The 26,723-nt window shown below is 37.8% G+C and overlaps 1 protein-coding gene across 2 annotated transcripts in view; it reads left to right on the top strand.

Moving 5' to 3' along the window:
• Positions 1-22,745, top strand: part of prkx (protein kinase X-linked) — a 38,825-nt gene extending 16,080 nt beyond the window's left edge. For both annotated transcript variants that reach the window (XM_061978263.1, XM_061978255.1), the window contains 7 exons: positions 4,995-5,163; positions 7,166-7,429; positions 9,782-9,901; positions 11,857-11,952; positions 16,902-16,959; positions 20,474-20,551; positions 22,153-22,745. In XM_061978263.1, coding sequence (XP_061834247.1) covers positions 4,995-5,163; positions 7,166-7,429; positions 9,782-9,901; positions 11,857-11,952; positions 16,902-16,959; positions 20,474-20,551; positions 22,153-22,278 — 911 coding nt within the window. In that variant the 3' untranslated portion in view covers positions 22,279-22,745. The remainder of the gene's footprint in view (positions 1-4,994; positions 5,164-7,165; positions 7,430-9,781; positions 9,902-11,856; positions 11,953-16,901; positions 16,960-20,473; positions 20,552-22,152) is intronic.
• Positions 22,746-26,723: the final 3,978 nt, after the last annotated feature.

Raw genomic sequence — 26,723 nt, 5'->3', positions numbered from 1 at the left:
TCTGTTGAAAAGTTAAAATGATTACATTAGAGATGTGATGTGCCACTTTTCAAGTGTCTGATGGCTTAAATTAATTTTCATTAATTTTTCATATTTTGAATTCTTTTGAAAGGCTTACAAAAAAACTACATTTGAATTGTAATTCCATGCTATTGACAGGACTATTAATTTTAATGAAGTTAGCTTACCATGTTTACAGTATGATAATTGTGATAGAAATGTGAATTTTAGGCACAGAATATTTTTTACAATTGAACAAGGCAGTAGATTATACAAGCTTGGACAGAAAGTTAATAATGACACCAATTTTTTTTTTTAATGGAATTGTTTAGTACTGTTTTACCATTTGTTTACTGTAAAACGTGTTTATACTGTTTATACTTTCAATTAACAAACTGAAGTCTTGTGAAAGGTTGACAGGATAACTGGCATTAACTGTCAAAATAATTTCAAACTATTGAAGTTAGCTTACAGAATAAACATGTCAATCAACCCATATGATTTTTGCTGTAATATTTTTATTTTGAAAAGTCACTGTGACTGATAGAAAAGTGATGGTTTTAGCAACATTTTAACCTGTCTGAATGCTAATAATCATTTTGCGTCGGGGGGCGAAGGAACCCCCCACCAGGACTTTGTCCTGGACCTACCGGGGCCTGCGGCCCTTGGACCCTGGCTACTAGGTTTTTCTGATTTCAAAAGTTGGCAGGTATGAAAAAGTGTAACCAAGGGTTTATAAATGTCGCCTATACTGTATGAAACTACAAAATAACAAACACGGGGGCTCCAGTTTACACGAGGACCACTTTATTTACCTTCTTTCAAAAACCTCCGCTCCACTCCAACGTGTCATCACTTCCGCTCTTAGCGCCTTCAAAATAAGAGCTCAAGGCATATACTGTATAACAGCGCATAACAGGAACTTAACATCACAAAGAGGAAAGCCCATAAAAATAGGTTACAAAAGTTATTTAATAAGAAGCCAAAAAGTGCAAAAACAATAATGTTCGTGTTGGAGGAGTTGTGAATGTTAATGAATGAATGCTAATGTTGTGGCCCTGCAGTCATTCACAACTACCGTATTTTCCGCACTATTAGCCGCACCTAAAAACCACAAATTTACTCAAAAGCTGACAGTGCGGCTTATAACCCGGTGCGCTTTATATATGGATTAATATTAAGATTCATTTTCATAAAGTTTCGGTCTCGCAACTACGGTAAACAGCCGCCATCTTTTTTCCCCGTAGAAGAGGAAGTGCTTCTTCTTCTACGCAAGCAACCGCCAAGGTAAGCACCCGCCCCCATAGAACAGGAAGCGCTTCTTCTTCTACTGTAAGCAACCACCCGCCCGCGTAGAAGAAGAAGAAGAAGAAGAGCGCGGATATTACGTTTCATTTCCTTTGTGTGTTTACATCTGTAAAGACCACAAAATGGCTCCTACAAAGCGACAGGTTTCCGGTTCATGAAAAGACGCAATCTCTCCATCCGCACACGGACTACTATTTCACAGCAACTGCCTAAAGACTTTCAAGAAAAGCTGGCTACTTTCCGTGCATATTGTAAAAACAAGATAGCTGAAAAAAAGATCCGGCCAGAGAACATTATCAACATGGACGAGGTTCCACTGACTTTTGATATTCCTGTGAACCGCACTGTGGATACAACGGGAGCACGTACGGTGAATATTCGCACCACAGGGAATGAGAAGTCATCCTTCACTGTGGTTCTAGCTTGCCATGCTAATGGCCAGAAACTTCCACCCATGGTGATATTCAAAAGGAAGACCTTGCCAAAAGAGACCTTTCCAGCCGGCGTCATCATAAAAGCTAACTCGAAGGGATGGATGGATGAAGAAAAGATGAGCGAGTGGTTAAGGTAAGTTTACGCGAAGAGGCCGGGTGGCTTTTTTCACGCAGCTCCGTCCATGTTGATATACGACTCCATGCGCGCCCACATCACGCTGGTTTTTAATATATTATTAAAGTTTGACTGACCTATCTGACTGTTTTTTTGACATTCCTTTAGCGCAGTTAGATGCGGCTTATAACACGGGGCGGCTTATAGGTGGACAAAGTTTTGAAATATGCCGTTCATTGAAGGCGCGGCTTATAACCCAGGGCGCCTTATGGTGCGGAAAATACGGTACTCCAACACGAACATTATTGTTTTTGCACTTTTTGGCTTCTTATGAAATAACTTTTTTAAATAGATTCAATCTTGAACGTGGAAAGTTTAAGTGTGGGCTTTAGTTGATATAACACTCCCATCAGGGGGTGCATTCTACGGCGGGGGTGCAGGAGGCGGGATTACTGCGAGCCTCAGCCAGTGCGTCTTTTGCAGCCGTTTTATGATCGCTCAGCACAAGAAATACGTTACACACATACAGTTGTTGACAAAATACACTGTACATTATATACCTCAACTAACTAAACTATGGAAATGTATAATATAGTTCATATAGCAATACGGTCTCACTGCACAGCAGGCCAGCAGTTAGCCGAGTCCACAATCCATGGTGAGGCACAATGCAGTGACGTGCCTCAACTGGCTGCTGTTCACGGCACCGTCTCTTCTCAGTATTTGAACGGCAAATGTGAAAATTCAGCGATTTTGAATAAAAATAATCTAAAACTGGTGAAGTTAAATGGAAAATAACTTTATAGTATAATCACTGGATACATATAACAATTTAATCCACTTTTTTTTCTTTTTACATTTTTTTTTCTTTCCATGATGGCACGTGAGGCCCCGCCTCACCTGCCTCCAGTGACTGCACGTCACTGCGCAGTAGTAAACAGTAGGGGAGGAAGTGAGAAACAATGCTTGGTACATGGCCGACACGAAACAATTTGCCCTTATTGCCCGGGATCCTGTGTGTGTCTGTGAGTGCGTGTGTTTGTGTACATGTGTGCGTGACCTCCCATTCCACAGTCGCGAAAGTCAGGCTTGTCACGACGTAATTAATGTTCAATCAGCGTTGTGCCTCTTCCCATTACACCGCTGGAAGTGCAGCCCAGAAGAATAAAATAAATGACTGTGACTAACACTAGCATAGAAATTGAAACAGAACATTTGGAAAGAGCAGCAACTTCAGTGACACACTTCAGTTGCATTGCTTGAGTTCAAGTTGTTGTGCGCAGTAATCCTGCCCTGAATGCGGATTTGCAGGCAATCAAATGTCTTTGTGACTGAACTATACTGTATTGGTCCCGACTAGGAGAATAAACCCATCCATCCATCCATTTTCTACCGCTTGTACCTCTCAGGGTGGTGGGGGGTGCTGGATCCTATCCCAGCTGCACTCAGGGGGAAGGCAGGGTACACCCTGGCCAAGTGCCACCTCATCCCAGGGCCAAGACATTTACTAATTTAATTAGAGAAAGGCATTTTTATATCTAACAACTCTTCTGATATAACTTGTACTAAAAAACTCTGCAGACACTTTTTGTTCAAATCATCTTTGAGTTTGTGGATAAAAACATTTTGTTCCTGAAATAATTATTAAATGTGTTTCATGTGTTGGTACCTGGAGTTGGGAGAAAACACATTTGTCCGGATTTGTAGGACACTTGGGACTTTTTTGAATTGGGACAGCCTTCGCGCACCGCGATGATGTCAGCACCCTACAAATGCGCACTGTAAAGGATGATGCAGCCGCCTAATTCAGACACAGTTAATGTCTGCTCTCAAGACTTGTGTTTTTCGTTTAGTTGTTAAATTCAGCATAATACTCACTGAAGTAAAAATATAAATAAAAATGTGACGCAAATGAGTGTCTTTTTGTGTCGATCTTCGCAATGTCTATGGGGCTATATTGAATGTCAAATTTGACCAACTTCTTGATTTATGGCCACAACCTTCTATTTAACAAGTGTGATTGGTGGGTGATTCATAATCTAGCACACCCTTTCACCAACTCAGAGGTGATGCAGCAGCTCACCGGCTCAATTTGTCAATAGCTGCATAAGATAGTTACATCTCTGTGATCATGGCATCGCTAAAAGTAGTTCCTCAGCGTTAGCTCTCAATAGCAATGTTGTTAATAATTGGTTAATATGTATGTCATGACATGTAAAGGAGTATTGTTGCCGTTTATGGAATATTTTTAGAGGGCTTTATGGGCGGGATAGAGCTACATTGCTAGCCGTGTAGTAGGAGCCAAATATTACAAATCAGAATGCATAAAAAAGAGAAAAACATATGTTCTTGTCTCACATAGCGGTTGTAAATTATAGATAAAATAAAAATAAAAACTGCAGTTCCCCTTTAAGAGAAGATAAACAAATAGAATGATCAGGGATAGAGAATAATACTGTATTGCTAAAAAGTGTCAAAATGCACAACATCGTCAGCTACGGTATGTGCGTATGAGGTGTGATAAGGAGCAGAGTTACGGTGCATACCGCCCTAGTTGTAATAACAAGCTGCTTTTGCAGACAGTCCAATTAAGTTAAGTTAAAGTACCAATGATTGTCACACACACACTAGGTGTGGTGACATTTTTCCTCTGCATTTGACCCATCCCCTTGTTCACCCCCTGGGAGGTGAGAGGAGCAGTGGGCAGCAGCGGTGCTGCGCCCGGGAATCATTTTTGGTGATTTAACCCCCAATTCCAACCCTTGATGCTTAGTGCCAAGCAGGGAGGTAATGGGTCCCATTTTTATAATCTTTGGTATGACTCGGCCGGGGTTTGAACTCACAACCTACCGATCTCAGGGCGGACACTCAATTCTACTATAAAGTGTTTTTAAGTGAGGACAAACAGGTAGTGCCAAATGTATTTGTGGCAGTCCAAATAAATGAACGGATGGGTAAAACTTGTGAATGGGGGATTCCCTATTTCACACCAACATACACTTCTTGTTGACGAGGCTGAAATACCCTGACTTTTCAGTTTTCTGTTTAGTTCACCACCTCCCTTTCATTCATTATTTTGTGGTGCTTCTTTGTTGCACACATTAAACCTTTCCTTTGCCTATGTTGCCCCTCCTCAGGTACAGGAACATTTGGTCGCGTTTATCTGGTTCGAGAGAAGAAGAGCAGGACCTTCTATGCCCTGAAGCAGATGAGGATCCCTGACGTAATCCGCCTAAAGCAGGAGCAGCATGTCTTCAATGAAAAAGCCGTGCTGAAAGAGGTCAACCACCCATTCCTCATCCGACTGTGAGTTAGTTTCCCAAGCTTCATACAAAGCTCATCATATCCAAAGAAGTAGAGATAGATATTTTTTTACATTTACCAATTTACGGTACCTATGGAATCGTTATCAGTACTCAACGGTGCCAATTTTTTGTACTTTTGTGTGTATTTATGTGGTAGTAATTGTTCATTTGACACTGAGCTGATAATGACAACTGTGCTGTCCAGTTGTTACATCATGCAAGTATGCATTTATTTTAGTTTGTCCTCCGTGTGTTGCCTTAATTGGAAAGTAGTCTTTGCCATTAAGTTGGATGCAAAGTCTTGTCTTTTGTTGAGCCCTACAAAGTATTTGTCTGTAAGAATTACACTTCTCATAAACCAGCTGCTTGATTGAAACATGCATCTTAGTTGTATTTTTGATTAACAATTTTGGAGGTGTTGAAATTGCCATGTAAAATATATTACATGGTAATCAGTAGCATGTATTTGGCATTTTCAATGTAAATTAGCATCGAGGTAGCGCATTTTGAAAAGTGGAGCCTTAGTTTTAAGTTCTGTTGGAAAATTGCAACAGTATATAAGGCAGTCAGCTATGAATGCGCCTGTTTGCCTGCCGAGTGTTTGAGCCAGTGCTGGGTCTGCAACCAGCTGTGGGTCAAAATACTGGACTGTTTAATTTTACGTGAATCTACCCGGGAGAACCAACTGTACCTATTTAAGTACCGAATTTGGTACCCATACCTACATATAAGTTCCTTATGATTCCGATACTTATTTGATTTTTAAGCTTTCAGGGACTTTTGTCTAGATGTCTTTCAGCCATTATGTTCCAGTTTTCTCACTAGGTTTACAGCTTTGGTGGTGAGCATGTGGGTAGCAAGAATCACTGTAACAAACTGTTTATTGAACCGTATTGAAGTAAACATCCAAAATGTTTTCATGACAACATTCAGGGTTCTTGCACATCCTGTAAAAAAACATTATTGAATTTTTAGGCATGAAAAACATATGGACAATTTTATCGGACTTGTAAAGCAAATGCAACAATAAGGTACGGAGGTTAGCTATTTCTAGCCGGCGCTGGGCTCCACGTGACACTACCGGCCAATCAAATTTTAATTTACGTGTAGAGTAGTTCTGCAACATTTAGGGACTTTTTAAAAAAAAAACGCCTGTAAGTTTAAAAGGTTTCCAAAGTATTGGTCTGCAAGTGTGAGCCTTTTCTCTCCCAAGAGGAGCTGAGAGTTCTAGTGGACATGTTGTTTACTTGGTTGTATGCAGGGAGGTGCAACAAACGGTATCTCTGATTTCAGCAAAGTGGGAGCTTTCAGGTAATTACAGTTAACTGGTAATCTTAATAAACAACTTGAGGATGCCGTGTTGGAGGTCCTGTGGTCATCTGGGACCTTGCGTTTCTTGTTATTAATGAGTGCTTTTAATCTCTATTGGAAAAATTGAACATACTAGGGCCAATTTAGTGTTGCCAATCAACCTATCCCCAGGTGCATGTTTTTGGCGGTGGGAGGAAGCCGGAGTACCCGGAGAGAACACATGCAGTCACGGGGAGAACATGCAAACTCCACACAGAAAGATCACGAGCCCGGGATTGAACTCGGGACTACTCAGGACCTTCGTATTGTGAGGCACATGCACTAACCCCTGTGCCACCGTGCTGCCTTTGAAGTTGGCCCTAGTGTGTGAATATGAGCGTGAATGTTGTCTGTCTATCTGTGTTGGGCCTGCGATGAGGTGACGACTTGTCCAAGGTGTACACCGCCTTCCGTCCGAATGCAGCTGAGATAGTCTCCAGCACCCCCGCGATCCCAAAAGGGACAAGCGGTAGAAAATGGATGGATGGATGGATGGATGGATGGAAAAATTGCAAAAATATCAAGTTAACTTACTGGTCCTTTGGCCTGAAAAAATGTGGTTGCACTTCTGCATTTGTTTAATAAACATCAATATATTTGCCTAACTTGAATCTAGACACAAATGACTTAAACAGCATTTTGTTCTTTGCCAGGTTTTGGACGCACCATGACGAACGCTTCCTCTATATGTTGATGGATTACGTGCCTGGCGGGGAGCTCTTCAGCTACCTTCGCAACCGTGGCCGTTTCATCAACACAACAGCTCTCTTCTACGCTTCTGAGATTGTCTGTGCTATTGAATACCTGCACTCTATAGACATTGTCTACCGTGACCTAAAGCCAGAGAACATCCTGCTGGACAGGGAGGGCCATATCCGTCTGACCGACTTCGGCTTTGCCAAGAAGCTTTCTGAGAGGTCCTTATAGTCAAATCATTTGTGCTCATTGATTTATTCTCATTTTAGCATCCAATTACCGTATTTTCCGCACTATAAGGCGCACCAGATTATAAGGCGCACCTTCAATGAATGGCCTATTTTAAAACTCTATTCATATATAAGGCGCACTGCATTATAAGGCGCATAGAATAGACGCTACAGTAGAGGCTGGGGTTACGTTATGCATCCATTAGATGGAGCTGTGCTAAAGGGAATGTCAACAAAACAAATAGTGATTGTACTGACACTTCTACTTGCTGCTCTCTGTTCAACAACTCAATGTTCGAGTTTGTCCTCCAACTGTAGCCATCTCGTTTTGTTCCCTCGGAAACTCTGTTTAGTCTTCTTTACTTGGCGCAGGTCATCATGTTGCTTCCTCCACTTCCGCACCATTGATTCGTTAATGTTAAATTCTCTCGCTGCTGTTCTATCGCCTTGAGTTTAAACTCTGCGTCGTAAGCGTGTCTCTTAATAGGACCCATTTTTGGGTCTTTACATAAAGTTTAGGTCTCGCAACTACGGTTAGCAGCCGCCGACTTCATTTTCCCCCGTACAAGAAGAAGCGTTTCTTCTTCTACGGTAAGCAGAAGTTGGCGGCTGCTTACTGTAGAAGAAGAAGCTCTTCTTCTTCTACGGTAAGAAGCCGCCGACTTCATTTTCCCCCGTAGTAGAAGAAGCGCATCTTCTTCAACGGTAAGCAGCCGTAGAAGGGGGAAAATGAAGTCGGCGTAGTTACCGTAGTTGCGAGACCTGTTGTGGCCCAATATTGGTCCATATATAAGGCGCACCGGATTATAAAGCGCACTGTCAGCTTTTGAGGAAATTGGAGGTTTTTAGGTGTGCCTTATAGTGCGGAAAATACGGTACTATAAGGTAAATATAATATAATTTAATCACATGTTTACACCCAAAGTTAGCCTTTAACAGTTAGCCCTTTTTCACCTAGCTTTATACTGTATACTATTTGTCTGCTTACATTTAGTCACTTCCTGTGTTTAAAGTTAAAATTAAATAGGTTTGTTGTAACAGAGACAGGATGTGTAAGTTATATATAAATAAGTCAAAATAAGTATTTCATTCCAATACAAAAGGTGATTTTAGTAATTATTGTAAAAAGTGTTGTTGATGAGCACAGATCAGACATTTCTTGCAGTTGGTCAGCAGAGTTGCACGCATCTCATGAGGGATTTTGGTCCTCTCGTCTGTACGGATTTGCTTCAAAACCAGAAGTTTTCGAGGCTGTCATTTGGTAACTCAAGGTTTTTTGCACGCTTTGACAGTAGGGATGCTATTATTGGATTCATATTTTAATATTTCCCTGTAAACACCTCCATTTTGCTATTTTGTGACCACATTACATTTTCCTTGCGTGTCAGGTGTGGATGTTTAAACTTATAGTACTTTACAGTCTTGGGCAGGTTTACAGTCTTGTCGGTGAGGTCCTTTGACAGCTCTTTGGTCTTGTCCACGGTGGTGCAGAGATTTGAATGCAAGATAGTGTTTGTGTGAGGGCTATATTTTATAAACAGAATTAGTTGAGATTAGGAATACTTTACTTAAATGACATGATAGATCAGTGTGTTTCATGGACTAATAACCGCTCTGAAATACACATTCCTAACCTTTAAAATACATTTTCAATTTGTTTTACATCCTGTCTCTTTCTGTTAGAGTAACCCTATTATAAAAACTATTTACATCTTTTTAATGGTCTAAACTTTACAAAAATCCAAGATATACCTAGTATATCATAAGAAACAAATGATATTAACAGAACATGTTGTTTTTTTGAAATGTGATTTTCCAAATTAATCAAGGAAAGCTAAAGTATACATATTTCACATAACTTTGTACTTTTTTTTCTAATCTGCATATTTATTGTACTTTATATCCTTTTGTAAATTACTTATTTTGACAAACTTCACATTCCATTTGTTTTATTGTTTATTATTTTATTTAACATGACCAGATTGACTATCTGTAAGTCTGTGTTTAAAATACTGCAATACATTTTTAGAAACATATGCCTGTAGCGCTTGCACAATTGTGGTACTACCATAAATTAGGGACCTGAGAATTTTCTGAAACAATAAGGCTGACAGCAAAAACTAATTTAAAATTATGACATTTATAAATAGATTCAGTTCATTGTGTACATCTGTACAGCAATGCATATAAAACGTTTTTTCTCCAGAACCTTGTAGAAAGGTGGTGTAAAATTCTCTATTAATGTAAAGCACTCTACAACCTCACACATGCATGCACCCCGTGCTGATCTTCATAATGGGTCAATAGGAGCCTGACATCTTCTTTATTTGTTTTTTTGAGTAGAACCTGGACACTCTGTGGCACTCCAGAGTATCTAGCTCCAGAAGTCATCCAAAGCAAAGGTCACGGTCGAGCAGTGGACTGGTGGGCTCTCGGGATCCTCATCTTTGAAATGCTGGCAGGGTGCGTACTGCTGTATTTACTAATTACTGACTTTGACCAGTTTGGGGTGTGGGTATGATATTTTTATATCAACCAGTGGTGTGCATTAAACCAGCACATGGTAGGAAGCAGAATAGATATATAGTAATATAATCAATCACGTGTTTTAGGGAAACTTATCCTCCTATTGGCGTGCTGCAATCTGCATATATACGTACAGGCACATATATATTATATATATTTTTTTTTTCATTTATTTATTTATTTCATGCAATGACATAAAAAAAAAAAAAAAATGATAAAAAAAAAAAGTACAAAGTTGACAACACATAATAATATAAATTAATATAGTGCAAACGGTAATGTATAGTATGTAATGCATGATTGTCCAGTTTTGCCTGAAAGGGAGTGGGAAGAAGGTAATTTATTTAATCCCACCCCCAGTTCTCCATTCAGTGATTATTCACATGAATTTCACTCTTACTTTGTTCAAGGATTATAATACAAATGTTGTATCATAGTGGCATTACCACAGGTAACAATAATTATTAAACTGTAACAATAATTTGTATCAACAATGTAAGAATAATAAATATACCAACAATGGTAATAGACAAAATACCAACAATGGTAATAGACAACATAGCAATAATGGTAAGGAAAAATTGAGCACATGTTAACACTTTGAGACAGAGTACAACAGCAGTTCAAATTAAAGACCCTCATCTCTATTAGAGATGTCCGATAATATTTTTTATCAAATCAACATAAAAAACACAAGATAAACTTACAATTAGTGCACCAACCCAAAAAAACTCCCTCCCCCATTTACACTCATTCACACTCATTCACACAAAAGGGTTGTTTATTTCTGTTATTAATATTCTGGTTCCTACATTATATATCAACATATATCAATACAGTCTGCAAGGGATACAGTCCGTAAGCACACATGATTGTGCGTGCTGCTGGTCCACTAATAGTACTAACCTTTAACAGTTAACTGTACTCATTTTCATTAATTACTAGTTTCTATGTAACTGTTTTTATATTGTTTTACTTTCTTTTTTATTCAAGAAAATGTTTTTAATTTATTTATCTTATTTTATTTTATTTTTTTAAAAGGACCTTATCTTCACCATATCTAGTTGTCCAAATTAGGCATAGTAATGTGTTAATTCCACGACTGTATATATCGGTATCGGTTGATATCGGTATTGGTAATTAAGAGTTGGACAATATCGGATATCGGCAAAAAGCCATTATCGGACATCCCTAATCTCTATATTTGAACCAGACCCGATGTTTGTATAACAGTATAAATCGATTAATAGTTTGGCATTGCTTGTGTTGTAAGTCCAGTTTGTTCCATAGTTTTACCCCGCATACAGACACACAAAAACGTTTACGAGTGGTTTGAGCTCTCGGCAATGAGTAAACTCCAAAGCCTCTCAAGTTATGAATCTGCACTCGTCTTATAAAAATACATTGTAGATTAGGCGGCAATAATTTGTTAAATGCTTTATATAAGATTATTAATGTATTATATTTAACAAGGTCATCAAATTTGAGCAACTTTGATTGCATAAACAGATTATGAGTATGTTCTAAATAACCAACGTTGTGAATGATCCGCACTGCTCTTTTCTGTCATATGATCAAAGGATGAATTGTGTTGTGGTAAGTATTCCCCCATACTTCAACACAGTATGTAAGGTATGGGAGTACCAAGGTGCTGTATAGAGTACGGAGTGCATTTTCATTGAGGTATAGTTTTGCTTTGTTTATAATTGAGAGGCTTTTGGAGATTTTTGTTTTAATGTGTCTCACATGAGGTTTCCATGATAGTTTACTATCAATTATTACTCCCAAAAATGTATTCTCATTTACGATTTTAATTTGGGTACCATCAATACTTATTTTCTGTTCAGACGATATGTTGCGATGTCCATATAACATATACTTTTTTTCTTCAGGTATCCACCTTTCTTTGATGACAATCCTTTTGGAATCTACCAAAAAATCCTGGCAGGAAAACTGGACTTTCCACGTCATCTAGATTTCTATGTCAAGTAAGCTTTAATTTTGAATGCATACAATTCACACCATTTGTTAGGGCTAGGTAACATGGTCAATTCCTTAAATCAATGCAATGTCGATTCATTAGGTTCTAAATCGATAAATTCGATTTAATTATTGAACATTTCTCAACTCTTATGAAATACTTTCAGTTTTCTCTTCGCCATAAACAACTTTGTACTATTTAAACTTGAACTGTAAAATATATAATATTTTTTTTATGCATTCTAACTTGCAATATACGGCAAGTACGAGGTGGCTAACAATGCAGATAATGGGAGTACACTATTCCGCCAATAAAGCCTTCTAAAAAAAACATCCAAAAACTGCTAACAATACACTATTTAAATCTTGTGTCCTGAGTATTAACCAAGTAGTAGCAATATTGTCATTATAAGCGCTAAAGCAGACAATCTATTTTTAGTGGCGCCGTGACCACAGAAAACTAGCTATATTGTCATACTGAGCAAAAAGACGCTCGTTTGCGGCAACTTTTTTTTTTTTAACCATTAGTGAGAATTATAATGAATTCTTCATCAAAACAGAACGAAATGAGCATCCTATCAGTCCGCTACCCAATGAGAGCTGACATTTTACAGTAAGTGGTTGCTTTATTATGTTTGTAGTTCATATATCTTATTCAGCACTTAGCAATACAGCTGCATGATTAGTGTTTCACGAAAGCTGCATCTGTTTAGCACACAGCTTCTAAAACTTGTTGCTCATCCTCCTTCTGTTCAGGCTAAAAAAGATTAGTTTCTGGATCATCATTTGTGTCAAAATAGTCTTTGTTGTCTCTCATGAAGTATGCTGTATGCCGTGTTGTTGTTGAAGGGAAAAGCAGCAATTGTGATGCGTCTGAAAAATTATTGCGCCATTGTATGCTTAAAATAAACAAAATATGTAAATATTAAATGTTATTTTGAATGTGTCTGTTACTACATTGCATATGTATACTCTAACAGCATGTACATAAAACCTTGATGGTGTTTGTATTTTTTAGAGTGCTTTATAGGCAGAATAGAGCGTCCTCTTTTGGCTCCATTGTTGCTGACTTTTGCTAGCGTTTATCTACGTGTTAGAATGCATAAAAAAAGAAAAGCACATGTGTTCATGTCTTACATAAGGATTGTGAATGATAGACACATTTCCAAAAAAAAAGTGCAGTTCCCCTTTAAGGTATGGTTATGGTTCAAGGTTATGATTCATTTGTTTCAGACATGATTAACAAGTTATATTAAGGAATATCACATGGGTACATTTGCACAATTCAACATACCATATCTGAAAAGTAGTAGGAAGAAGTAAAGCTCATGTTTAATCCTACACCTTCGCCATGTATTTACTGATAAATATTTTACACCAAATCTTTACATGTTTGAATTAGGTTGAAAAAACAATGAACGCCAGCACAAAACAAAGGTCAAAGATATTTCAGGAAAAATAATAATGTGACTTTTTAGTTTGTGATGCCATTTTTCTTAACATTGGAAGGAGACCAAAGTGCAGTAAAATCCTAGTTTGATTTAAGGCTGCAGCTAACGATTATTTTTCTATCGATTAATCTATAGATTATTTTTTCGATTAATCGGTTAATCTATAGATTATTTTTTCGATTAATCTATAGATTATTTTTCCTTTTACCGATTATTTTTTTTATTTAAAATGAAGATGAAAAAATAAATGTTGGCCAGTTTTTTCAAAAGGCATGACTTTTATATACAAAAAAAAAAGTATGGCCACTCAGTCAACATTGACAACAACATGACAAAATATTCTGTAACAATGTAAACATTTAAAACTTTTAACATTTAACAAAATTAAAAGTAGCTTATTTGCTTTTTAATGTGCAAATATAAAAGTAAACATCCAGTGCAAATCTTAATATTCTGCAATATTATAAGCATTTCTAAAGTAAAAGTATTGCTTATTTTGCTTTCAAATGTGCAAAAATAAAGATAAACATCCAATACAAAAAAGTGCAAAACGAAATATTCTGTAACAGTGTAAACATTTCAACAAAAGTAAAAGTATTGCTTATTTTGCTTAATAACACAACAATGATAGTATGATTAAAGTGAAAGTTAATTGTTGGTTTGTACATAGTATATGTAACTGTTAATGTTGTAAAAGGTATTTGCACAACTAATTAACGTTAGCGTTAAAGAGGAGCGCGTCTTTGTAAACACTGAACAGGCACGCCAAACGCGCCTCTCAGAGCGAAACAGTGTTTTAGTTTATGAATTTACAACGCAGATACAAATGACACATTCATGATTTTGTGTAATGATGACAACGTATACTCACGCGGACGATTGACTAGTTGATGGTGATGGCAAGAACGCTGTCGGGTGTTTTCTTTTCAAATGTTCCTTCATAGCCGTTGTGCTGCTATGATAGGCCATTTCCGCTCGACACAGTGTGCATACAACAACTGTCAAGTGTTTTGCTTTTTTCGCTGTGCTTATCCCACACTTGAAGGGATGTACCAATGCTGAATGTGGCTTCTGGATTTCACTCAAAAGACCAGACCGTAGTTACTTTTTCCTTTTATTTTCCTTTAGTTTGCAACAGTTTTTCCAACCAAGAAACAGCTTCTTTTTTCTTCTTTAGTCTTTTTAGCAGTCTTTAGCAGTGTTAATAGACTTTAGTTTCTTTAGCTGTCATTAGCTGTCTTTAGTAGCCTTTAGTAGCCTTTAGTAGCCTTTAGCTTCTTTAGTAGGTGAAAAACCTTTAAGGACAAAACACCACAAGATTAACATGCTGTAAAAAATCAATCAATTATCAATCCCATAATTTACAACTATTAATTAGGCTATCAAACTCTTAACCATTAAACAAGTGCAAGAAAATGGACACATCTTTTCCCTTTAAGTTAAAACAGATTTTAAATAAATTGTCTCAACATAAATGCACCAAGATACATATAAAATACATTTAACACCAGAAACACAATAGATAAATGCAACAGAAAACCCAATATGCAAATACATAAATACCTAACCAATTAACCACCTATTTAGATACATATTTAAAATCCATATTCAATATAAATATATTATTAATTTAGCAGTGAAACACTCAATCTTAAACGCTGTCTACTGGTAGAAAAATGCCCCTTTTTCTACGCCCTCACCAACACAGTTAAATCCAACACTTTAAATTGAGCAAAGAATATCAACACTAAACAACAGTTACATAACACACTGTGTGTATTTAGCCTCCAGACTAAGCACGCTACATGCACACAACCCCCCCCCCCCCATCTCACCAGCGCAACAGGTGCGCCACACCCACGAAGAGAAATATTAAATCTTACATACTTTTGGCACAACTCTGGGTTATCTGTAATGAACTAAACCTTTTTCCACTCGGCGCTGGCGTCTTTTGTACTCCTTGATTTGACACAGCGGTCTAATTACCGGGCTCGCACACCAGCAGATGAGACAGGAGCGCGCCGCGTTATACCTGCGCGTGAACGTAAACTGATCGGCTCTGATTTTATAAGCCGACTGGCCGAAATAATGCCGAATTATATACATTTCCTGGGGTTGCCTAGGTGAATAGGGATGCGGATGTGCTCTAAGATAAAATATAATTTTATTAAGTGGGGTTTGGCTGGTTGCTAAACAGCCACAGTTGCGAGCTCGCGCTTCAGCTGACGAGACAGCTGTTCACCGCTACAACATTATTAGGCAGTTTATTGAAATACTCCCACACTTTTGACGACTTTTGGCGTGCTTTTTTTCCCTCGCTCGCACCGCTCGCATCATCTGCTTTGCGCTCCGCCATGACGGCAGTGTGACGTAAATATGCGACGCGTCGAAGCATAAAAACGACGTCGACGTATTTATGTAACCGATGACGTCGACTACGTCGACGCGTCGTTTCAGCCTTAGTTTGATTATACCCTGAGTTTAAAATCCAAGTACCGGTAATCATAATTGTACATCTCCATTATTTCCCTGTGACATTTAATGTATCTGTCGTGGTGTTGTATCTTGTTGTGTAGTCTATTTTGGTGTAGGTACAGGTTTTTGTTACTAAGCCGTTAGAAAAGTTCAGAAGAAAACTGAAACGTTGAAAAACTAAAGCAATTTTTCCCATGAAAAATAATGTAAATCCATTTAATCCGTTTCAGACACCCAAAAATATTAACACAAAACACATTTTATAAAGAATAATTATAATTTTATATGCAGAAAACAATGTGAAAATGTTAACATTTAACATAACTTTTATCTTTATTGAAGACTTGTTGGCCAAGACAGCGATCAGTGGAAGGGGAAAAGGTGACCTTCATACTTTGCGGCAAATTCTTTCTTAAATTTAATAGTGTTTCTATTTTTTATCAAACATTCTTTGGTCCAATTGTGGATTTGTTTGTGGTCTGACACAATTAAAAAAAAGTACAGCAATTGAGTTGTGAACGTGCAGGTTTTTTTGTTTGAACATTCCATTCCACAGGATGATATGCAGGAAAACAGACTAGTTTGATATGTGCGATAAGTAAAGGGTAAATGGGTTATACTTGTATGGCGCTTTTCTACCTTTAAGGTACTCAAAGCGCTTTGACACAATTTCCACATTCACCCATTCACACACACATTTACACACTGATGGCGGGAGCTGCCATGCAAGGCGCTAACCAGCACCCATCAGGAGCAAGGCTGAAGTGTCTTTGTCAAGGACACAACGGACTTGACGAGGATGGCGGAAGCTGGGGATCAAACCAGGAACCCTCAAGTTGATGGCAGGGCCGCTCTACCACACGAGCCACACCGTCCCCAACTAAAGGGGTTTATGAAAACCGGGACAAAGTTTGGCAAACACCTTCCTCAAAATCTGAATCATATACACCGTAGGGCCTAAAAATAAAGTACCACTGTATTGCCTAAAGATTGACTGTCCCTTACTCACTGTGTTTGTGTCCCCCCCACAGAGACATCATCAAGAAGTTTCTGGTGGTTGATCGAGGAAGAAGACTTGGCAACATGAAGGTGAGTTAAAGTGATTTTGTCTTTACGTTGAACCTGAACCTTTACACCAAACAAACAGTGTACAGCAGGGGTGTCAAACTCAAATACAGAGTGGGCCAAAATATAAAACTGAACAAAGCCGCGGGCCAAAGTTGAACAAATTAACCTTTTAATAGGGACCCAAACAAGTTTTGCATTGAATATTGAACAAGCAAGGCTTATATAACTTTATAGTGACATGCAAAATCGAGTTTCTAATAATAATTAAAAAATATCAATGGCATATCAAATAAAATTTAAATAAAAATGTAATGCCTCTTTTCTATTTGCAGCCTTCTGAGGTAGATATCAAAATAAACTTTTTCCACAGGCTAATAATAAATTTGAAAATAAAATAACAATAATGAATGAATCAAACATTCAAGCCTTGAAGTAGCAAGAGAAAGTGCATGATTAAAACGTTAATTATTGCTCAGTTTGTTCAATTCAAAATACATTTGTATTGCACTAAAAAGTGTCAAATAAGGAACACGTTCACACACCTGCCATTTTGCACACATTTTTCGTACTCTGGAACGCATTTTGTCCTTTGAATTAGCTTGTACGTTTTGCTAATCTCCTGGGGGGCCTCATTTATACAACTGCATCGATTCAAATGGGAAACAATGCATAAGCACTAACCTCAGAATGAACACTAAAAAAACAGTTTTTTAAATGCACGCTGCGCACACTTGTGTGCACTCTTCTTCTTATAAATCACACTTGCAGTGAATTGTGTCCAGAAGAGTTCCACAGCCGTGTCCTCCCACTACTCCTCCCACAATCTATAAATGGTCATTCTAATTAATTTATGAATATGGTTATGATTTAAAGCAGTGGTCCCCAACCACCGAGCCGCGGCCCGGTACCGGTCCGCACAAAAGGGTTTTTTCTTTCTGTTATTAATATTTCTGGTTCCTACATTATATATCAATATAGATCAATACAGTCTGCAAGGATACAGTCCGTAAGCACGCGTGATTGTATTTTTTTATGACAAAAAAAATTTAAAATTCCATACCCCACTCCCCGGTCAGTGGGACACATTTTCAAGAGTTGAGCAGTTACAAAAAGGTTGGGGACCACTGATTTAAAGGATCTTGTGTTGGACAAACGATAAAAGAAGATTGCGTTGACTCCAAAAGGAGACAATATTTTCAGATTGTTTTTTATTATGTCAACCTTTAAGAAGATAATATTTGGAAGGCTAAGTAACGTCATATCTGAGAAAATAAATAACAATTACAATGTCAATATTTGCCTAATCATCGTGTAAGCTGCTCCGTGACTGAGAACTGTTGCTGGTATGAAAAAAAAAACATGTTCACATTTTAGCCTTGTTAGCCAAGTCTTTGTCCAAATTTTTTTTATTTTATTTTATTTTTTTATTTTATTTTTTAAAGTAATGCATAGCAGTCATTGTGTTTCATGACACACGTAGTATTTTAAAGCTCTTGTGGAAAATAAATGTGTTTTTGTTCTTTTTTAAGGGGAGTGCATAAGTGACCACATATCATCCTAACAGGAGTATGTAAAATCTGTTAATGTACTCTAGTCTGACATCACCTAGGGGTCAAAGTTGTTCAGTACATACATAAGACAAAAGAAGTGACCAAGTTTTCCCACTGGGGCTACTGAAAAAACATCTCATGCCAGCGAAAACAACTTTGGGGACAAGGAAGGCAAATTTAAGCAATTCAACCTAAGCTTCCATGCTACAAACCCCGTTTCCATATGAGTTGGGAAATTGCGTTTGATGTAAATACAAACGGAATACAATGATTTGCAAATCCTTTTCAACCCATATTCAATTGAATGCAATACAAAGACAAGATATTTGATGTTCAAACTCATAAACTTTTTGCAAATAATAATTAACTTAGAATTTCATGGCTGCAACACGTGCCAAAGTAGTTGGGAAAGGGCATGTTCACCACTGTGTTACATGGCCTTTCCTTTTAACAACACTCGGTAAACGTTTGGGAACTGAGGAGATTTTTTAGGCTTCTCAGGTGGAATTCTTTCCCATTCTTGCTTGATGTACAGCTTAAGTTGTTCAACAGTCCGGGGGTCTCCGTTGTGGTATTTTAGGCTTCATAATGCGCCACACATTTTCAGGTCTGGACTACAGGCAGGCCAGTCTAGTACCCGCACTCTTTTACTATGAAGCCACCCACGTTGATGTAACACGTGGCTTGGCATTGTCTTGCTGAAATAAGCAGGGGCGTCCATGGTAACGTTGCTTGGATGGCAACATATGTTGCTCCAAAACCTGTATGTACCTTTCAGTATTAATGGTGCCTTCACAGATGTGTAAGTTACCCATGTCTTGGGCACTAATACACCCCCATACCATCACAAATGCTGGCTTTTCAACTTTGCGCCTATAACAATCCGGATGGTTCTTTTCCTCTTTGGTCCGCAGGACACAACGTCCACAGTTTCCAAAAACAATTTGAAATGTGGACTCGTCAGACCACAGAACACTTTTCCACTTTGTATCAGTCCATCTTAGATGAGCTCAGGCCCAGCGAAGCCGACTGCGTTTCTGGGTGTTGTTGATAAACGGTTTTCGCCTTGTATAGGAGAGTTTTAACTTGCAGTTACAGATGTAGCGACCAACTGTAGTTACTGACAGTGGATTTCTGAAGTGTTCCTGAGCCCATGTGGTGATATCCTTTACACACTGATGTCGCTTGTTGATGCAGTACAGCCTGAGGGATCAAAGGTCACGGGCTTGTCTGCTTACGTGCAGTGATTTATCCAGATTCTCTGAACCCTTTGATGATATTACGGACCGTAGATGGTGAAATGCCTAAATTCCTTGCAATAGCTGGTTGAAAAAGGTTTTTCGTAAACTGTTCAACAATTTGCTCACGCATTTGTTGACAAAGTGATGACCCTCGCCCCATCCTTGTTTGTGAATGACTGAGCATTTCATGGAATCTACTTTTATACCCAATCATGGCACCCACCTGTTCCCAATTTGACTGTTCACCTGTGGGATGTTCCAAATAAGTGTTTGATGAGCATTCCTCAACTTTATCAGTATTTATTGCCACCTTTCCCAACTTCTTTGTCACGTGTTGCTGGCATCAAATTCTAAAGTTAATGATTATTTGCAAAAAAAAAATGTTTATCAGTTTGAACATCAAATATGTTGTCTTTGTAGCATATTCAACTGAATATGGGTTGAAAATGATTTGCAAATCATTGTATTCCGTTTATATTTACATCTAACACAATTTCCCAACTTACGGTATATGGAAACGGGGTTTGTAAATGCATTTGCCCATTTCCTGTCAAAATGCAATTTCCTGCTAAAAGTAGATACTGCAGTGGAGCATCATGGGAAATGTAAGGTATGGTTCTCACGGTTTTCCCCTTGTGATGTACATTGTTATTTTGTAGTTTTTAAAATCAGATCCTCAAAATGAATTGTTTTGGTTATTGAAATGAAATAAATGCTTTTACGTTCTTGCTCCTTTTCCTTTAGAATGGCACAGAAGATGTGAAAAAGCATCGATGGTTCAAGGCTGTTGACTGGGAGACTGTTCCTCTGAGAAAAATGAAGGTAAGGCTTGAAAGAATACAGTGCGGGAAATAAGGATTTGACTTCCTGCTGATTTGCTAAGTTTACCCTTAAAGGGGAACAGCACATTTTTTGGAATTGTGCCTATTGTTTACATTCATTTTTCATTTTCTAACATGTAAAAAATGGCTCGTTCTTGGTGGCTAGCAATGCAGCTAATGGGAGCAGTCTATTCTACCTCTGAATCACTTTAAAAATGAATTCAAAAACCGTCAAGAATACTTTATTTACGTTCCCTAACCTTTATAATAACCAGGCTGTAGCGACATTGTTATTGTAAGAGCGAACACAGAGGAACTCTTTTTTTAGCACACTAACACATCGACGTGCTACAGGATTAGCCGTAGAAGCTAACCACAGCAAAAGATAAGTGTGCTTCTACATCAGAATGAAACGTGTTTGAGTTTGTAATGCACAACACTGCAATAAGACACCAATCTGTACTGACTGAAAAACATGAACAATCATATTACAGTATCTGTAAAGTATTAGCCCACATTTCATGTTTTGTTTGTACACAGCTAGCCAGACTGTCATGACACATAAAATGACCAAAATACGGTAAATATTGTACATATTACATATAGTTATGAACTTATCTGTTACTTCATTATATATACACTTGCAGTGTGTATATAGGGTTGCCAAATGTCCCCTATTGCCCGTGACGTCACATATTTAAGGCAAAAGGCCCGCGACCCGTACGTGTACTCAGTTCTGTTTTGCACATTTTACATTGATCAGGATTTATTTTATTTAAGTATAACGTTTCAAGCAAGCACTCTTTTTCACACTGCTGTGGCAGTGTGCGGACCTTTCTTTCTTTCTTTCTTTTTTTTTTTTTTTCTTTTTTTAATTTATCTGCTTCATTGATGTGCATCTTTGATTGATAGACAATTATACCTCAATTATTCAATTATACATTTACACACCAATGCCTGAGAAGGAGCAGGATGAAGAAAAATCTTATATTTTCCTGCCCCCTTCAACATAATACGTAGTCTTACTTAATGGATATTATGTAGATATTTTTAGACCATATGTTTTGCCTGAGCGGCTAGGAAACCGCGAGAGTAACAATTGGTTGCCTTGTTGCCTTTCCATTAATAAAAAATAAACTAGTTTTTAGTATAAGTTTGCTGGTTTCAAGAAATCTAATGCCGAGCGCATATCATTATGTCAAGATAATGGCACTAGCATTTACTTAATTTAAGAATATTTTTCAACATATTGAGAAAAAAGGTCTCATATTTGTTTTTTCTATCAAGAAAAGTGCACTTGTTATTAGTGAGAATATTCTTATTTTAAGGTATTTTGGGGTTCATTGAGGTTAGCTAATTTTCCTTTTTTTGGAAAGTCTTGAAAAGCTGAATTTTCTTGTTCTATTGGCAGATAATTTTGCTTAGTTCAAATAAAATACCCCTCATTTTTGTACTTTTTTTTCTTGTTTTTGAACACTGACTTTTTGCAGTGTATAAAGTACATTTAGAAACTTTACACAGAGCCCTGCTTACAGATGCTTACTCTACTTATTTAAATCAATTTTGTGATAAGATTGTGACTTTAAATTGTTAAATCCACAGCCTCCAATTGTTCCCAAAGTCTCCCATGATGGCGACACCACAAACTTTGAAGTGTACGCCAATGACGAGTGGGAAACAGACTCTTCTGTTCCACCCAGAGACTTGGAAATCTTCAAGAACTTCTGATGACCCTCACTTTTCTCCATTAGAAGTCAAAGTTGGTTAAATGTCTTTAACTCGTTTTAACTCCAAATGATTAATCTGCTCTTTTTTATTTTTCAATATTGTTTTCTAAGCAGAAGAAAACTAAAGACTGTTACTTTCTAGCTCGAACAAAGACAATCTTGTTTCAAAAAAATGTTATATTATGTCCTGTTTTGATATTTTTCTTTGTGACCTTTGAACCCTGTGACTGTTCTTGTAACAGTATTCTGGCCAGAAGTGAGTATTATGAGGAATACTACTTTATGTAAGGGAGCATAAGGTGCCTTATGTTTTTGCTACATATTTGGAGATTTTACTTGAAATTGTGTTTTTTTTGTCACCTTGTAATACATTATGGTATGTGAAAAACAACAGTTTGCGGTTTTATGGTGCTATTGGCTCCTGTAACATTTGTTTTTTACATTAAAATCTATGTACAAGAATGGAAATGCAGCTGTGCTTATGAATTATTTATTAGATTTTCCAGGGAGGACATGCATAAAATCTGTCTATGCTTCTTTGTCAGTATATATATATATATGTATGTATGTATGTATGTATGTATGTATGTATGTATGTGTGTGTGTGCGTGTGTGCATATATATCTATATATATGTGTGTGTGTGCGTGTGTGTGTACCGTATATATATATATATATATATATTTGTGTGTGTAAATATATATATACATATGTATATGTGTATATATGTATATACAGTCGCGATCAAAAGTTTACATACACTTGTAAAGGACATAATGTCATGGCTGTCTTGAGTTTCCAATAATTTCTACAACTCTTATTTTTTTGTGATAGAGTGATTGGAGCACATACTTGTTGGTCACAAAAAACATGAAGTTTGGTTCTTTTATGAATTTATTATGGGTCTACTGAAAATGTGACCAACTCTGCTGGGTCAAAAGTATACATACAGCAATGTTACTATTTGGTTACATGTCCCTTGGCAAGTTTCACTGCAATAAGGCACTTTTGGTAGCCATCTACAAGCTTCTGGTTGAAGTTTTGACCACTCCTCTTGACAAAATTGGTACAGTTCAGCTAAATTTGTTGGTTTTCTGACATGAACTTGTTTCTTCAGCATTGTCCACACACACAGGACTTTGGGAAGGCCATTATAAAACCTTAATTCTAGCCTGATTTAGCCATTCCTTTACCACTTTGACTTGTGTTTGGGGTCATTGTCCTGACCACAGAACTTTCCTCCAGGTTTTATCTTTGTCCATGTGATGTCAGATGAAACAAAAATGGAGCTGTTTGGCCATAATACCCAGCAATATGTTTGGAGGAGAAAAGGTGAGGCCTTTAATCCCAGGAACACCACACCTACCGTCAAGCATAGGTGGGGTTATGTATGTAGTGTATATGTATGTATTATGTGTTATGTATCATGTGTATATGTATGTATTATGCAGCGTTTGTTTTTGTTTTTTACCGACCCTGCCTTCTCCGGGTCAAAACTCCAGTTTGCTTGTTTTTTTTGGGGGTTTTTTCAGATTCAGATTCAGATAGGTCTTTATTGTCATTGCACAAGTACAACAAAACTTTGTTTTCGGCACAAACCTGACAAAACAAACAGTGTACAGCAGGGGTGTCAAACTCAAATACAGAGTGGGCCAAAATTTAAAACTGAACAAAGCCAAGGCCAAGGTTGAACAAATTAACCTTTTAATAGAGACCCAAACAAGTTTTGCATTAAATATAGTGACATGCAAAATCGAGTTTCAAATAATAATAATAAAATATCAATGGCATATCAAATACAATTTAAATAAAAATTGAATGCCTCTTTTCTATTTGCAGCCTTCTGAGGTAAATATCAACATTAACTTTTTCCACAGGCTCATAAATTTGAAAATAAAATAACAATGAATAAACCAACCATTCTGGACTTTAAACTGCTCAGTTTGCAACACACTGATCTAATCTGATGTGCCCAAGCCAGATACCTGCCATCTTTTCTTGGATGCTAATTCATTAATGTCGGGGCTCAGGCTTTGAGCTGAGGCAACCTTCATTATCGAACAAAGGTGTTCATCAGTCATATCTCGTAGTCCACCCGGACCACAGTCTTGGGGGCGTGCTTTAAAGGCACTGCCTTTAACGTCCTCTACGAGCTGACGCCACGTCCGGCCCAGTCACAAGATATGTGCGGCTTCTGTACGCACACACACGTGAATGCAACGCATACGTGATTAACAGCGATACAGGTTACACTGAGTGTGGCCGTATAAACAACTTTAACACTGTTAGAAATATACGCCACACTGTGAACCCACACCAAACAAGAATGACAAACACATTTTGGGAGAACAATCCGCACCGTAACACAACATAAACACAACGGAACAAATACCCAGAAACCTTTGCAGCACTAACTCTTCCGGGACGCTACAAAATACCCCCCCCCCCCCCCCCGCTACCACCAAACCCCCCCACACACATACACACCTTGTAGCGTCCCGGAAGGGTTCTGGGGATTTGTTCTGTTGTGTGGATGTTGTGTTACGGTGCGGATGTTCTCCCAAAATGTGTTTGTCATTCTTGTTTGGTGTGGGTTCACAGTGTGGCGCATATTTTTAACAGTGTTAAAGTTGTTTATACGGCCACCCTCAGTGTAACCTGTATGGCTGTTGATCAAGTATGCTTGGCATTCACTTGTGTGTGCGTGCAGAAGCCGCACATATTATGTAACTGGGCCAGCACTCGTTGGACTGGATGAAAAGCGGACGTGACGATTTTCGGGAGGGGCACTGAAATTTGGAAGTCTCTCTCTCTCTCTCTCTCTCTCTCTCTCTCTCTCTCTCTCTCTCTCTCTCTCTCTCTCTCTCAAAAACGTATTGGGGTGTTACCATTTAGTAGTCAATTGTACAGACTATGTACTGTACTGTGCAATCTACTAATAAAAGTTTCAATCAATCAAAGTCGCTCACATCGCTGACAGTGACGTCATCACCGTCATTGTTTACTGAAGCAGAGATGCTGACAGTGCGTTATGATGGACGTGCATGCATCGTCAGCTCTGCTTTTTATCCATAGAGTTATCAGATTTAATTTTTTATTATCTATAGCAGGGCTGTAAAAAGTGTGCCCCGGAGGCCATTTGCGGTCCGCAGCTAACATTTTAAAGGCAGTGTCTGAAAATACTATTAAAATAAACAAAAAAATAACAGTGGAATAAAAAAGCTTACAGTTGAAATGTAATTTAGAAAAAGTTGCAATGTTGTTTTTTTCTTTAAAACTGTCATTGCACAAAACATAATATTGAATCAAAATCAATGTTTTTATGAATTATTGAGGTTCCGATTACTTCACATCAAGTATTCCACTTTGAAAAATATTTTTTGTGGAACATTTTGCATATTTTGTGTTTACCATAAAAACACACAGTTTTCTTTGACAAAAAGGGCAGAAAACAAACAAACAAAATAAACAACTTAAAACAAAAAAGAATTGACGGATAGATCTGAAGTTGATGAATGTTTATAACTGAATAAATTTACATATGCATAAAAATGTGTTTTCTTTTGTATTATTTTTTTTTTAAATGAATTAAGGAACGTTTATGACCTTTTTCCAAAACACAATATAGAATGTGAGATATAACAAGATAATGCAGACATTTATCATTTGTTTTCAAAAAAGTGGGACCTCAAAAATGTATTGTGGGACCCCATTTTTATGATTTGAAAATTCCTAGCGCCAACACTGTATATGTAAATATGTTACACCCACACGTATACAGACAGGGTCGGTATAATGATGGTCAATTGTCACCAACTCACCTTGGTTACCGTGACTGTTTTGAAACATTGTATCATTGATAGGCAGTGTTGGGACTAACGCGTTACAAATGTAACGCCGTTAGTTTTGGCGGTAACTAGTAGTCTAACGCGTTATTTTTTATATTCAGTAACTCAGTTACCGTTACTACATGATGCGTTACTGCGTTATTTTACGTTATTTTTTATGCAGTATCGACTAGAAACTGAAGATCGGAGTGTGTTTTATTGGAGAGCTGCAGTGTCGTCCTTCTGAATGTTCTTGTGTCACAAGCCGGAGGCGCGCTCTGTGTGTGTCTGGGTATGGGTGTGGGGAGGGGAGGGGAGGGTGTCTGTGTTTACTAACAAGACATCATGGCGGAGCCGCAGTCGAGTTTCTTAACATGGAGATATTCTCACTTCTTTTCTTTTGTCGAGCACAAAGAAAATAATATTTTAGTTATTTATAAATGGTTGATTTATATAGGCTAGTAAGGTAAAGTTGTTTACCTGACAAGTTTCGGCTATCTTGCTTCTGCAGCCTTCATCAGAGGTGACATCACGTGACACCTCTGATGAAAGCTGCAGAAGCAAGATAGCCGAAACTTGTCAGGTACAAAACTTTACCTTACTAGCCTATATAAATCAAC

Source organism: Nerophis lumbriciformis, linkage group LG01, assembly GCF_033978685.3.
Source record: "Nerophis lumbriciformis linkage group LG01, RoL_Nlum_v2.1, whole genome shotgun sequence".
Classification (NCBI taxonomy): Eukaryota; Metazoa; Chordata; class Actinopteri; order Syngnathiformes; family Syngnathidae; genus Nerophis; species Nerophis lumbriciformis.
This window is presented reverse-complemented; position numbering and strand designations above follow the sequence as displayed.